The sequence below is a fragment of the Triticum dicoccoides genome, chromosome 5B (genome assembly GCF_002162155.2).
Source record: "Triticum dicoccoides isolate Atlit2015 ecotype Zavitan chromosome 5B, WEW_v2.0, whole genome shotgun sequence".
NCBI classification, from domain to species: domain Eukaryota; kingdom Viridiplantae; phylum Streptophyta; class Magnoliopsida; order Poales; family Poaceae; genus Triticum; species Triticum dicoccoides.
Genome location: NC_041389.1, coordinates 706,247,987 through 706,262,976, shown reverse-complemented (window position 1 = coordinate 706,262,976; position 14,990 = coordinate 706,247,987). Strand labels below are relative to the sequence as shown.

The 14,990-nt window shown below is 44.7% G+C and overlaps 1 protein-coding gene across 1 annotated transcript; it reads left to right on the top strand.

The window, feature by feature from the left end:
* Positions 1–257: 257 nt before the first annotated feature.
* LOC119312825 (TATA-binding protein-associated factor 2N-like) lies at positions 258–3,469 on the top strand. Its single transcript, XM_037588593.1, has 5 exons — positions 258–536; positions 1,116–1,581; positions 1,689–1,944; positions 2,025–2,231; positions 2,416–3,469. Exons 1-5 carry the CDS (start codon positions 332–334, stop codon positions 3,307–3,309), a joined length of 2,028 nt encoding a protein of 675 aa, XP_037444490.1. The 5' UTR covers positions 258–331; the 3' UTR covers positions 3,310–3,469.
* Positions 3,470–14,990: the final 11,521 nt, after the last annotated feature.

Below are 14,990 nucleotides of genomic sequence, written 5' to 3'. Positions count from 1 at the left end.
ACTAGTCGTAGTAGTAGTAGCGGTCTGGTCCTCATCCCGACCCGGTCACGTACGCGTGTAACGTTTCTTCCTTTGCGCACGACGGGCCGTGGAAGCTACTGGAGCCTCTTCCCGGGGCGGAGTTGGAGTCAAGGTCGGTAAGTCGGGCGCGGAAACCGAGCCGGGCCCGACGCGGGCGCCCGCCCCCCGCGCCCACGCCGCCCACCTATATAACCCCCGCGCACCGGCCCTCCACGATCCATCAACCAACCCACAGAGCCCCCAAAGCCACCCAGATCAGACTCGACGAGGGGTTAGGGGGAAGAGGCGGAGAACCCTAGCCGCCGCCGCGATGGGGATCTTCGACCTGCTCGACCTGGCCGACGGCGCCTCGGGGGACGAGGCCGTCGCGCGCGTCGTCAAGAAGGTCGTCCCGCCCGACGACCCCGACAAGCCCTCCAAGGCCTCCAGGAAGGCCGCCGCCAAGGACGCCGCCGCCAACGCCGCCGCCCCCAAGGACGACGCCCAGCACGACCAGCACCACCACTACCCCCAAGGTATCGCACGCGCGCTCCCCGACCCCGCCCCCGCTCTCCCTCGCCATCTGTATGTAGGTTGCTTGGCCCCGATCGCCTCTTGAATTGTAGCGTGGCGCGGGGGGTTTGATTCGGGATAGATCATAGATCCACCCTTTGTTTCCCTCTGTGTCGGTTAAATCTTAATTTATAGATCCTCGCGTCTGGCTCGTGATTGCTCTACTTTTGGCGGAACAAAGGGGCTCGATTTCTAGTTAAGCAAGGTGTATATCATCCTTCCTGTGTAGACATCGGTGGGGTGCAGATCGGCCCCTTCTCGTCGGGACGGGAGTGATTCGACCTTTGTTTCACGTTTCCAGATTGTCCAGTATTATTATTTAGTAATTAAATTCTCAAGACAGAATCGGGCAGGCAGATTCTTGTTCATATATGCGTAAATCTTGCTCAATTAATTTATACCATCTGATTACATGCCATAATTGACCTGTTGGCTTCATCTCATGTGCTTGTAAATATGCTCTGCAATTACTTGCAACTCTAACTTGTCTCCGATCGCTTCTCAGTTTATCTTATCTGACACTGGGATGTGCTATCTTTCAGAGGGTGGGCATTACCAAAGGGAGGGCAACTTTGGTGGAGGCCGGGGCAGAGGCCAAGGCTACTATGGTGGTGGTGGTGGTGGCAGAGGAGGCCGTGGAAGGGGGCGTGGCGCCGGATCCAATCGTGTCTTTGAGGATGCCAACGGTCGTTTCTATAATGATGGCTATCAACGTGTCTACCTCACCAACGACCGTCCATACTATGGCAATGGCAACCGTGACTACAACAACAACAACGGCAACGGCAATGGCGGTGAGGGCCAGAGGTACGGCAATGATGACAGGCAGTACAGGAGGGACAACATGCACTACGTTCCTAAGAGCAAGCCATCCTCTGTGGCTGCTTCTGATGTTGATACCAAGTCTGAAGGCAAGGTGGAGCCTGCTGCTGAGGAAAAGCAGGCCCAAGCCCCTGCTCAGAATGTTGTTGAAGCCGTCCCTGCTTCTGAATCTGACAAGTCTACTGGGTATGTTCCACAGAGCCTGTACCTTTTACTGTCTGTTGGTTATTTTACATGTTGTGAAATGTAACCAGCCTTCAAGTTAACCTTATTGATGTTTGAAATTGATGCAGGGATGTGCAAAAAGATGATTCTAAGAAGGAAGAGGGAGAGGGTGCCGAAAAGAAGGCAGAGGGAGAAGGCGCGGATAAGAAGGAGGGAGATGGTGCCGAGAAGAAGGAGAAGACCAACAAGGGCAAGTGTGTCAGTGGCTCGGTCAAGAGGAAGCTCAAGAAGCAAAAGCCTAAGAAGGAAGACTCTAATGGGGATGCTCCTATTGAGACCACTGCTGAGAAAGAGCAGGAGGCTCCCATTGAACAAGAGAAAATTGTACTTCCCTATACTTGCCTCACGTACAGACCCTTTGCTCTGTTTTTCAAGCTTTTTACTTATGTCCTAATTTGGAGCAGGAGATGACCCTTGAAGAATATGAGAAGATGCAAGAAAAGAAGAAGTCTCTGGAGGCCTCTAAACCTGAGGAGAGGAGGGTTGCTGCTGTAGATTTTGAGGGTCTCCAGCTCTTGGAGAAGAAGACGATTGAGGATGATGCTAAATCCAAGGCAGAAAATGTTCGCAAGGCAAAGGAGGCTGCTGCAAAGGAAGCTAAACCTCGCAAGGTAATAGTCTACCAATAATAGGCATTTTGATGCTGAGATATGAAAGGGGCATGTTTTACTTTACTGAACCATCTTCTGAAATCTGGGCATTTCCTTATAATGTACAATCACTACATCAGTGCTGTTTAATTTGCATTGCACTTGTTAGTGATAGTGTGATCCTTACTTCTGCTGTTTGCTGCAGGTGAGCATCCAGGAGTACCTGAAGAATGAAGATGGTTCAGAGTACGTACCTCCAACACCACCGAGGCGCCCTCCATATGGAGGCGGCTACAGGGGAGGCCGTGGGAACGGTTCTTACAGTGGCCGCAGCAGCCGTGACAACAGCTCTGAGCGCCGGGTCTACAACTCTGGCCGTGGCGAGAGCGCCATCGTGTTCCACAACGTTGAGGCCAACGCCAATGACAGTGGCGCCCCAAGGAGGGGTGAGGGCTACAATGGCGAGCGCCGGCAAGGCGGCTACCAGCAAGGCGGGTACAATGGCGGCAGGGGCAATGGCAGGTACCAGGAGCGCCAGGACGGGTACACTGGCGAGCGCCGGGACCAGCAGCAGGGTGGCTACTACCAGGAGCGCAATGGTGACCGCCGGGAGCAAGGCGGGTACAACAATGGTGGTGGCCGGGGCAATGGCGGTTACCAGGAGCGCAGGGATGGCTTCAATGGTGACAACCGCCGGCAGCAAGGCGGGTACAACAATGGTGGTGGCCGTGGCAATGGAGGTTACCAGGAGCAAGGCGGGAACAATGGCGGCCGTGGCAATGGTGGTTACCAGGAGCTAGGCGGGAACAATGGTGGCCGTGGCCAGGAGCGCCAGGATGCCTACAATGGTGAGCGCAGGCAGCAAGGCGGGTACAACAATGGCGGTGGCCGGGGCAATGGTGGTAACCAGGAAGGCCAGGACGGTGGCGAGCGCCGGCAGCAAGGCGGGTACAACAATGGCGGCCAATACCAGCAGGGCGGCAACTACAGGCAGTGGCAGGGTCCCAGGCCAAAGCCTGACAAGGAGTTCACACCGGCCGACTTCCCAGCTCTAGGTGGCGCATCTCAGGCGCAGTCGCAGGCCCAGGCCCAGGCCTAGATAGTATTTTTTTTTTCTTTTCTTGTTATTGCGAGGGAGAGAGAATTTAGAGTTGAGAAGAGGAGACAGTTTTGTAACGGAACTACTACGTGGTATCATGTGTTTCACTGGGTTTTATTATAACTTTTGGTTACCTGTCGATTGTTTTGATTGGTCGCTTTCTGAAGTGTTGTCGAAGATTTCTTCACTATGATATTTTTCATGTGCAGACAGTGGGATCTTGTTATTCTTAATGAAGAAAGCAGAGCAGCAAAGCATGCTTTCTTTTTTAGAATCTGAGGCTTACTCGTAAAGTTCTTTTGACGTCTGCTATACAATCAAATCTGATTAGCCAACTTGTAATAGCATGTCTGGAGCTGCACAAGGAGCCGACTCTTTGAAGATTCTGAAAAACAAATTGCAGCCGTGGTGTTCTTGCCACTCCCCAAACACACCACCGACCACTAAGATAGCCACCCCTTGCACCCAGGAGGCAAATTCCCCTGCTTGGATCTGCGGAGCTTGGTTCCGCTCCTGGTGCAGTCGTGGGAGCGGAGACGAGTCAACCAAGCTATGTAGAAGCCGAAAGCTAATTTAGTGTCAACCAGTGCCGTCTCCACCAAGATCATAGTGACAGCAGAGCCCGAGCCCGCGTCTCCGACTTGTAGTAAAGTGCTGCTTCCTTGACTCGGTCGAATTTTTCGTCGCTAAGGCAACAAAAACTCTCCGCCTTTCTAGATCTTTTTGACGTGTCGATAGATTCATGTGTGCATCGATTTCACATACATTACTTGATCCATTCAGAAACGCATGGTGATCTGGTCAGAACATGAGTTTTGCTGAAATCATCATACATATCATATATATTTCCAACTGAACATGAGTTGTTGCTGCATTTTCCAGATTCCCAGATTGCACCCTTCAGAATTTTCAAGGCCTTTTGAAATGTGTTGAGAGGTACTAGCTTACGAATGAAACCATGCTAGTATTGAACATGAGTTTTGCTGTATTATTATTAGATTCTCAAATTTATCCTTGAGAAAATAATGATATTTCTTACTTAATTTATATGTCCTCTGATTTTTTATTTTTTATTTTTGAAAAGGGGAGTATCCAGGCCTCTGCATTATATGTCCTCTGTTATCCTTGTGGAATAGTCCCAGTCACTCTGATATACTCGTGAGGTGGCTCGTGGCGCGTCGCCAGCGTGGTGGCACTGGCAGTCAGTGTATATGTATAGATGAGGATCTTGTAACTGTGATGTACTGAAAGATGAACTGTTCACTGGACTACATCTCGCCGGGCTGAACTTCATCAACATCAACAAGCCAGCCAGCCAAACGCTGCTGCCTTGACAAGAAGGCGTCACTCTAGGAGTTGAAGCGGAAGCGGAAAGAAGCTCCGGGAGACGATCGAGAAACTTGTACCGACTGTGATGTACTCCTTCCGTCCGGAAATACTTGTCAACAAAATGGATAAAAGGGGATGCATCTAGACGTATTTTAGTTCTAGATACATCTCTTTTTATACATTTTGATGACAAGTATTTTCGGACGGAGGGAGTAGCTGCAACATCGATTTGCTACTGGGTGGGTGTCATGTCATGTGGATGGCCAACCGTGTGTATAGATGAAAATCAGTGTATGGATGTGGCTGGCAGTTTCTTTTGGCGAAATCTAGCTAGTTTACCATGATATGCTCATCAGGCCACTGAATAACTCTAGAAAAAAGAAAAACATCTCATCCAAATGCATGCTAGCTACCGATCGTGTGTTTTTGGCAATGCTCGTTGCTCTCAGGATTAGGTGGTTTATTTCAGGGGTGTGTATCTGATTCGAACACGGAGGCAAACACCCACCCATCTGGATTTCCACGACGTTGCTTCCTCGACTTGGTCAGTCGAACTGTTCGCTGGGAAGAACACTCTCTGGAATCCTTTTGCAACAGCGGTCATGTTGAACAAAACTTTTGCAACATAGGGCATGGCGTGAAGGAGATGGTGCCGGCGGCTGCAGGAGGTTGAGGTGTTGGCAGACATGGTCACATGGCTGGCCACGGGTCACAACCAAGGCGGTCAGTGGCATTAGATGGCCAGGCCGACACAACATTCACGAAGTTATTGAACTAAGCATTCAACAGGGAATCTTGTATCCACAATAATGTTTCAGATCATACACACCAAGGTTCATCCATATCCCTGAACTTACTCACACATGGAGACAACAAACATCATAGCAAGAGCGATGGCATACATGAATGAATGATTCAAATAAGATCCACTAGGGTTCTTGATGTTATAGATGATAAGGATGTGGATGATGATGATGATGACAATGGTGATGATGTTGTAGCTCCCTTGTGCGCTGTGAGGAAGACCCCCCTCGTCTCCTTGCTAGTCCCTCCCCCGGATGAACTCCTGAGGCTAGGGTTCTACCTTCTCGAGGAGTTTCTGGTCTCTCTGGGTGTCTGATTCATGATCCGATTTCACGGGGTGAAAATAGTTGATCTGGCGGCAGCGGTGACACTCCATACGACTTCCCATACGAGCGGGCACGGCCGTATGGAACACCGTCTTTTGCACCGGAGGCGCAACGACGCCTTCTTCTCTGGCCTCTTTGCTTCTTTTATGGTAGGTAATTATCACTTTAAATATGTGATTCCACTACCATTTCTAAGGATTTTTTCCTTAGCATGCTAGACGGTCCAAGAAGCGTTACATGAGGGATTATCAACAAAAAGAGGTGCACGAATGCGGTAAAATTCCACAAATCCCACTATATAGGCATAAAATACTTAGTAAAATTATCACATAAATTGGACTTATCACATTGTTTGAAGGTGATGAAACTGTGTTTAAGTGTCTAATTTTATTTTGTGACTCTGTGTTATGGTTGCCTATTGTAAAATCTAAGACAGTCTGGGAGACAATTGTTATGTTTGCAATGTAGTCACTGGGATGAATTTGCATTGTAATTCAAATTTTGCACAAATTCATATTAAAAATCTTGAAAAAGAAGTCAAATTTGTATCACATATGCCTGCCATTTGCAATACATAGAACAAATTGATCGCGGCTACAAACTTTGATGGTCATGGACGCCATCATAATCATATGGACCCACATGTAAGAAGCCATGTGACCGACGAATGAACCCGCTTGGCAGCATCCACGTCGGCACTACAATGGGCCCACATGTCAGAATCTTTGACCCGTCTAACAAGACATCATCATAGAAAAAACAATGTCTGGTCCCACATGTAGGCAGTCACGTCAGCATCTTCTGGGCCCATATGTCAGCAACATTGACCTGTCAAAACGGACACGCTACTTATTACCGACAGGATCGTCAACGATAAATCCCATGACAGATCCACATGGAAGCAACCACATCAACGTATGTTGGCCCCACTTGTCACAATCTTTGACCGTTCAAACTAGCAGACCGATCACCGGTGATGGATTATCGTCGTCGAGATCTTAGGTAACAGATTGGCCTATCAAATGTGACATTCCGGGCTGTCACAGAAAATGGCCATGAATGACATTTTTAGATTCGTCACCTAAGATATGATCTCGCGTGACAGACGAAGTGATACTGTGAATATTTTATTTTTTATGACGGCACTTTGATTACGGCCAGAAAATGTCGCCAATACATTTTCCGTGACGAAAAACAGTTCTATGTTACAAAAGTCAAACATCGCAAAATAGAGCAAATTTTGTGGTGTCTGCTTCACCCTTACACTTGGGGGAATCCCAACAACTCCTGCCGGAGCAAGCATTCTCCTTCTCACTTCAATTACTCATGCGATGAGCATCCTGATGATCTACGATTGGAAATCTATATATGCACAACCATATAGTTTTGTTTGTGGATGCGCAAAGAAATGATGGTTGGATGTAGGAGTCTCTCTTCGGATGTTCTACGACAGTGTCACGTGTCTCTGTTAGCTCCAATTCTATTGCACCCTGCTGTCCACATAATTTATTTATGTATTTGACACACCTCGTTAGTTCATGTTGTTATGATGTTCAAGAACAGGCACATACTGCAGTTAGTATGCTACTCTACATAACCTCTTTGTCCTGGATAGTATTGAGGACCAAGGCAAAACTTATATATGTGATTTGAGGGTCTTAATAGTGATGCATATTTGATGTTGCTTGGCTTTGTGCAAGCATTGTAAATATTTATCATGCACTACAATCTACTTTGCTTTCCGTACAATGTCCTGAATCCATGCACTTTTGCCTTCTGTTTTGTAAACATATCGAATCCCAATCATATGCAATCGAGTTGAACTTGGCTATGGAAGTTATCATGCCTTGCTTTGAGTTGTTTTCATTTTGGTCTAAATGTTTATTAGATTGTTGCTTACTTAAGTTGTGCTTTTAATGTGCTCTTTGATCTGCATTACTATATCCCTTTGGTTAAGATCAGCTTTACTATCATATTGTAAAAACAAAGATCTGCTTTACTCTCAGCTTGGATACAACTGCACCCATCAGGAGTGTGGCAAGTCACACTTTCTATTGTTTTTTTACAGGGTAGGATATGGAGACTTTTCCCTATTTAACACTACCTTATATTTTGTTTCCCTATTTGACACCGAAAACCATTTTCATCCTTATCTAACACCAAGTCTAAATTTTGTTCTTTTTTGGCACTTCCGTCCATTTTGACTACTAACGGTGTAAAATAAAAGATAACTTTACCCATGATGCAACTTGTGACCAGAATTATTCACACGACCAAAAAAGCAATTTTAATTTTCATAGTTACACGTAAAATCACCGCGGGCGTCAACGAACCAATTTTAACTGCTAGTGCGTGCAGTTTTTTGCTAGTGTATGCTTTGTGTTATTTATTTATTTTATTCGGGTTGTGCGTACGGGTTAGAGTGTGTGTTGTGTGTGGTTTTTCTATTTGTGATGTGTGGTTGTGCATGCGTGTGCGCTAATGTGGGTATGTGTCAGCGCATGCGAATGTGTCTCGCCGCAGCCAAACCCTTCTATCGCCCTTGAGGCCTTGACACAGTCTTACGCTCGCTACCGGCTGCGGTCGACACATTCCTGCTCGACATGTTCGGCGTCGATGTGCTCATGCATGGTACTCCCACAACGACGGTGATGACAAGGGTACTCCATATGCGCGCGTGTTCACGCGTGCATTTTGCAGGTGCTATAGGGCCGAAGCACGGCCGCCTTAGTCTCCGGCTTTTCATCGAGCAACGGCGATAAAGAGGTGTTGCAGTCTTTCTGAGATGGCGTTGGGTGCAATTGTGGGCAAGCTGCTCTGTAGTATGACGAACCGGATGCGCCGATGCACACGTCCATGCACCCCGAGTGTGAGTGCATGCATACGTTGTGTTGTGTGCGTGTGTGGTGTTCGTTTATTCTTGTGCATACTTACGTTGTTGTGTGTGCACGCGCGCGTGCTCTTTGTGTATTTTAATAGTAGCAAAATGATCCGTGCATTGCGATATAAGAATTTTCTTTCATAATCTGCAAAGGCCATGACAACATTGTGCTGCATCACCGATAACATTTTTAATATTTTTTAATATACACACTTTTCTAAAAAATCATGAACATTTTTTTTATTCTTTAAACATTTGTTTTCAAAATTTTGAACATTTTCTGAATATGCGAACATTTTTTGAATCCACAAACACTTTATGATATATTGAACACTTATTTCAAAATTCTCATTTTTTCATTTTTCAAACCTTTTTGAAGTCTCAAACTATATAAAGTAGAAAAAAAGGAAAAAGGAAAAGGCCGCCCACACATGGGTCGGCCCAAACGGGCGCGCTGCGGCTTCTCCCAGCGTGCAGTATAGGAAGTCCCTGCTCCGTTTGCCGGCCCAGGCGGGGGATTCCCCTGTGTGAAATGTTGTTTTCTCACCTCTACGTCTTTTTGATGGGTAAAATTTTACAAATTTGGGGGAAATTACCGTGATGTACCGCCAGAATCAATAGCCCTTTATTATTACTAGTAAAATTGCCCGTGCATTGCATTGGGAGAAAAAATATATAATATCCGATGACCATGACCACATTTCGCTGCATCGATCACCGAGACAGACGATCGCTCTCATTTTCGTGAAATCGTGAACCATTTTTGAAAATCATGAATATTTTTTGAACTCATGAACACATCTGAATTCATGAATATTTTTAAAATTTGTGAACATTTTTACAGATCGAACATTTTTTAAAATCATGAACATTTTTTAATATTTTCACACATTACATTAAAACTGTGAACATTTCTTAAAACATTTTTATTGAATAGGCAAACATTTCTAGAATCGATGATCTTTTTTTTTCTTGGTAATTGGTGTAACAATTTTTTAAATTCATGAATATTTTTAATCATTTTTCAAATGCATGATCATTTTTGATAAATTATTCTCGTAGTCACGAATAGTTTTTGAATTTTTAGAATATTTTGCAATTCATGAACATTTTATGAATTGTCAATTTTTTTTTCAATTTCATTATTTTTTTTACTACACATAGTATTTCTAAAAGTCATGAAATTTTTTATTTTCCGAACATTTGTTTTAAATATGCCGACAATTTCTGAAAATCACGAATATATTCTGAATCTAGAAATATTTATGAATTGTTAAACATTTTATTCCAAAATTCTATGTTTTTAATTTCAGAACTTTTTCAAAGGCCTAAGTTATTTAAAGTAGAAAAAATCAAAGACAAAAAAGTAGAAAGTAAAATAAAAAAGGAAATTTTGAAAAGGCGTACTGGACATGGGCCAGCCCAAATTTGCGCGTTGTGAATAATTCTGGTCACAAGTTGCACTAAGACATACTCCCTCCATTCCTAAATATAAGGTGTATTAGTTTTTAAAAAAGTCAATTGTTGTCTATGTTTGACCAACTTTACAGCAAAATATATAAAGATTTATAATACTAACTATATAAAATGTAAAAATATAGTTCATGATGAATCTAGTGATCATGATTTGGTATTCTAGACATTGATATTTTTGTCTAACTTGGTCAAACTTAGAGAAGTTTGACTTTTTGGAAAAATAGTACACCTTATATTGAGGAACGGAGGGAGTATATAGAAGTTTCCTACTGCATGGGCTGGCCCAGGTGGGGAATCTCCGTGTGAAACGTTTTTTTACGAAATCACTAGTTAAGGAGTACTCCTTGCGGAGATCACTCCAACTTCCCAGGTTGCGACAAGTCGCGCGCTGCATGTGCACCACTTGTCACAACCTGAAAGTTTTCCCTTTTTTTCGTAGTTTCGTTTATTTAAAACGTTTCATCTCTTAAACCGTGTGTCCAAATCTCGAACCGCTTTCGCCGTTGGATTCCTCGCGTCGAGATCTTCAAAACTAGATCCAATATTGATAGGTTTTGACGAACTTTTTTTCATGAAAAAAAACCGGACGAAAAAACCGAACCGAGAGCATGGGTTTTTTCCTTTCCGAAAGAGGCACGCCCGTGCCTCTGATGAAATCACAACCGTGCCTCTCGCGGAAGTAAAACTGTGCCTCTCGCGAAAGAAAAAAAACAAAAAACGCATTTTTTCCCGTTTCTAAGGAGGCACGGCCGTGACTCTCGCGAAAGCACAACCGTGCCTCTCGCGGAAGCAAAACCGTGCCTCTCGCGAAAAAAAAATAGAAAACGTGGTTTTTTCTCGTTTCCAAGAGGCACGGCCGTGACTCTCGCGAAAGCACAACCGTGCCTCTGGCGGAAGCAAAACCATGCCTCTCGCGAAAGCACAACCGTGCCTCTCGCGGAAGCAAAATCGTGCATCTCGCGAAAGGAAAAAAAAACAGAAAACATGCTTTTTTCCGTTTCCGAGAGGCACGGCCGTGCCTCTCGCGAAAGCACAACCGTGCCTCTCGCAAAAACAAAACCGTGACTCTCGCAAAAAAAATGCGCTCTTTTGCACAATTTTTTTTGTCGAAAAGCTAGGGAAGACTGGTGGAAAACCAAAACGTCAAAAAACCCGGAAAAAACCGTTTAAAAAGCCGAAACGCATGCGGAAAAATAAAAAAACAAAATTCGGAGGGAGCGCCCAGTGGCGCCGATCGTTGCGAGGCTCCCGAAGGAGCACTCGTTAATTAGTTGCTCCCCGTTTTTTATCACTTATAACATTGGTGGGTAATGTTTTGCACACAGTTTCGGGGACGTACCGCCATAAGCAATTACCCTTTTATTATTAGGTGTGTTTATATGATGGCATCGAATGTTGGTGTCTCGGTTGGAAAAAGTATTGCCTTTTTTTTGGTCAGGTGAACAATTCTGGTCACAAGTTGCACTAAGAGTAAAATCGTCTTTTCAGGTGTCAATTAACATAGTTAGCCATCAAAAGCATTGCCTTTTATCCGTCAGGTGAATAATTCTGGTCAGAAGTTGCACACAAGTAAAATTGTCTTCAAAAGAAGAAGAAAAACCCTCAAAAAAGAAGAAGAAAAATAGGCCTCCTTTTTTGGCCCTTTTATTATATGGTCTCCCCTTCTCAGCAGAAAAGCTCTCGAGAAGAGAATTTGTGTCCAACCTATACTATAGTCGCGCCTCCGCTCGTCCTTGGTCTCCGACGACGGCGACTTCAGCCCTGTTCGGATTCACTCGGCTCCACGGCTGCGACTCCCGGAGCGGAGGGAGCGGCAGTGGAATCCTACGGAGTGGCTCGGAACCAGCTCCTAGCACGGAGCGGAGTTTTGAAACTGGCGAGATACCGAACAGGCCTTTCGTCCTCCATCTCCCTCTTCTCCGGTAAGTTCTCCACTCCTCCCTCGCGCCCGACCCACCCTCCTCCTCAGTCTTCGGCGACTCCCCGCCGCCGGAGCTGCAGTGCTGACCCGTCTCCGCCACCCGCATCCAGCGGTTCCCCGCCCACAAGCCGCTGCTTCGCCGGCTGACACCCATGCATGGCCTCCCTCTAACCCTGCCCTCAATTCCGAACCCTAACCCTAGCTAGCCGGATGCGCGGGGAGGAAGGCGTCGGCGATCTCTTGAGTTCGAGTCGCATACACACGGCCTATTTTGGAAGGTTTCCGGGCCCAAAAAGGAGGCCTATAAGGCTTGTACTAATTCGATAACCATCATATGCTTTCAAGTAAAAACTATGTTAATTAGCAACGTCTTGAAGCGTGTGAGCTGATTGGTTTTACGACCCTGCTTTACTCGCTACTGATTAACCACTATTTTGCATTGATTTCATCCTGCTCTAGGGTTTGGAAAGATGCCGACATCTATGAAACGCGGTTATGATCATCTCACAAGGAGTACAAATGAGGAGCTAGTAACTAGCAACGCTGACCGGAAGCCGTGCTCGAATGAGAACCTAACGACTTGCAGTAGTGTTGGAAAGTCGATTGAGTTATTGCCTCCAGGTCAGCTGGTCACTTTTTTTTCTGCTTTTGCCCACGTTTTTAACAACTCAGTGTGGGAGCACTTACAATTGTGGTTTTGTGTCATATTTATTTTAAGTAGGTTCAGGTGCTACCGATACTGCCGGACATGGCAGCTCTAGTGGCTCTGCTCGAGATGTCTCCAACTGTTCTGGTGAAGCTCCATCCAAAATGGCCCGTGGTGGTGTCGTCTGGATATTCTTGTTTGATGGTGATCTTGCTTTTTTTAAGCTTCTGAATTCCCTCAATGCACATCTGCACTAGTAGTTAACTTTTGATCTTTTGTAGGAGACACCATTGTGTTTTTATGCTCGGGCATTCCTATAGAACACAATCCATCTTGTACAAAAGTGTTGACCACAGCAAATTTGGCTGCAGCTGTGAGGGACAAATGTAAATCCAGCTCTGCCATGAAGGTTGGTCACTATTTTCCCATTTTGCTTGCTTTGTTGTTCATTTTAAGTTAAAATTGTGGTGATTCTCTTTTCTCTTCTTGCTTAATTTGGTGTCATTTCAGATTCAAGTGCGCGATGCATTTAATAATGTTGCCCCTGGGTGCTTGGAGGAATGTGAATTAGATCACGGGATTGTTGGGGCTGCTTTTGTCAAAGTGACAGGGCTCCTTGATGTTTGTGAAGTACATCTCCGCCATGGGGTGGAAATTCCGCCCTGCATTGTCGTAGTAGCCATACACTTTAGCGACTCTGGTGGAGCGACGACTGTAAAAGAGATTTTGAATAAAGGTTCACCGCCTTCCAAGAATGTGATCTGCAAGGTATATATATGTTGCCAGTGTGTGTCTTAGTTCTTTACATGGTAGAGGAAATAAGTAAATAAATGAATAAATGATAATGTCTTTTGAAGAATCAGAATGACCTATTCTATGTCCCATTAGATTCCACTTTTACTTTGTTTGATGCAAACCTTGTTGATTTTCGCTCTTTTATGTGCAAAGGCTGATGATGGCAAGCCACTCTTCGACAGTGATGGGAATTTGTTGGCATGGATATTTTTCATGACAAGAGCAGGCATGTTCTTGTGAAAGGAAGTGTAGTTTTTGAAAATTTGGTTGAATTTGCGAACCGGATTATGGTACCTGCGCGACAGCTGGAACGATATAGGTATGTTTCGCCCTGAATATACAAGCAGTATTTTTCCAGTTTGCTTATCCACCCCTGTCTTTCATCGGTCATGGCTGTGGTTTCACATTTGGTGGTTGTAATCGTGAGCCATGCACTACTGAATATATACGCCCCATTGTCCTGAATATAAGTGGTAAGATAAGGACAGGTATTTGTAAAAAAAATTGAAGTTGTGAATCCTGCCGTATGAATTACTTGATTTCTTTGGTACGCGTAAACAGATATATTTCTTTGGTACTATTATTGACATGATTTAAGAAAGCAGAAATCATTGATCAACTAAGCTCTCTTGTCCGATCTTAGATTTCACTGCTAGGAAATAGGGAATTGAAGCCAGTACATGTTTGTCTAATGGAAAGAAGGAACCTTTTCATTCAGGCTTGAACATAAACAATTGAACTTAAGACTTATGACAGATCCTAACTCTCGGTGTTTATAGGTGTTTAAGTCATTTCCGCTCTCTTTAGTTCTACATGGGTTCCATATATTCATGTTTTTCGTCTATCTGTAATTCCGTATTAGATGGGTTCTGTCATGGATTTGATTAAGTGGGTTCATTATGTTGTGCTGCAGACGACGATATATGAGCGGAGAGGGTGAGCTCCGGTTCCGACCTGATTGCTGGGATCTTCCAGTAAAGAGATGGAGAACTAGAGAGGTGAGCAACTGGCCACTCCTTAATAGTATTGAATATATTATGCTCCCTCTGTCCGGAATTATTTCTCGCAGAAATGGTTTTTTCTAGACGTATTTTAGTTCTAGATATATTTATTTTTATTCATTTTCACGACAAGTAATTTGGGACGGAGAGAGTATGTGAGTTTATTGCGGGTGATGCAAGTGTAGTCTTTTTCTTCTATTTGTTAACTGAGGTAATAATGTGTTGTTTTGTAGCACCACCTTAGGTCCATTTAGCCTTTATTACATACGTCCATCAGTATCTCGTAGTAAGCCTTTTTAACAAATCTTGTCCATCAGCATCTCTTACTTCAGCTCCTTTAATTAATCTACTGAGTGCTTGCCATTTTTTGGATGAATTAGGGTTATTTTTGATTCATTATTTCATTTCAATACATGCATTGCTTGGTTGCTTCAACCTGCTTTGAATTTAAAGGCTTGCTGTTTCCTGTACAGACGATGACGACATTGACCACGACAGATGG

Bases quoted from the DNA above. Each gene is read 5' to 3' on its own strand.
- LOC119312825 (XM_037588593.1), top strand. From the start codon at position 332: ATGGGGATCTTCGACCTGCTCGACCTGGCCGACGGCGCCTCGGGGGAC. The intron at 1,945-2,024 runs GTACTTCCCTAT...AATTTGGAGCAG, and splicing joins CCATTGAACAAGAGAAAATT to GAGATGACCCTTGAAGAATA. The intron at 2,232-2,415 runs GTAATAGTCTAC...TGTTTGCTGCAG, and splicing joins AGGAAGCTAAACCTCGCAAG to GTGAGCATCCAGGAGTACCT.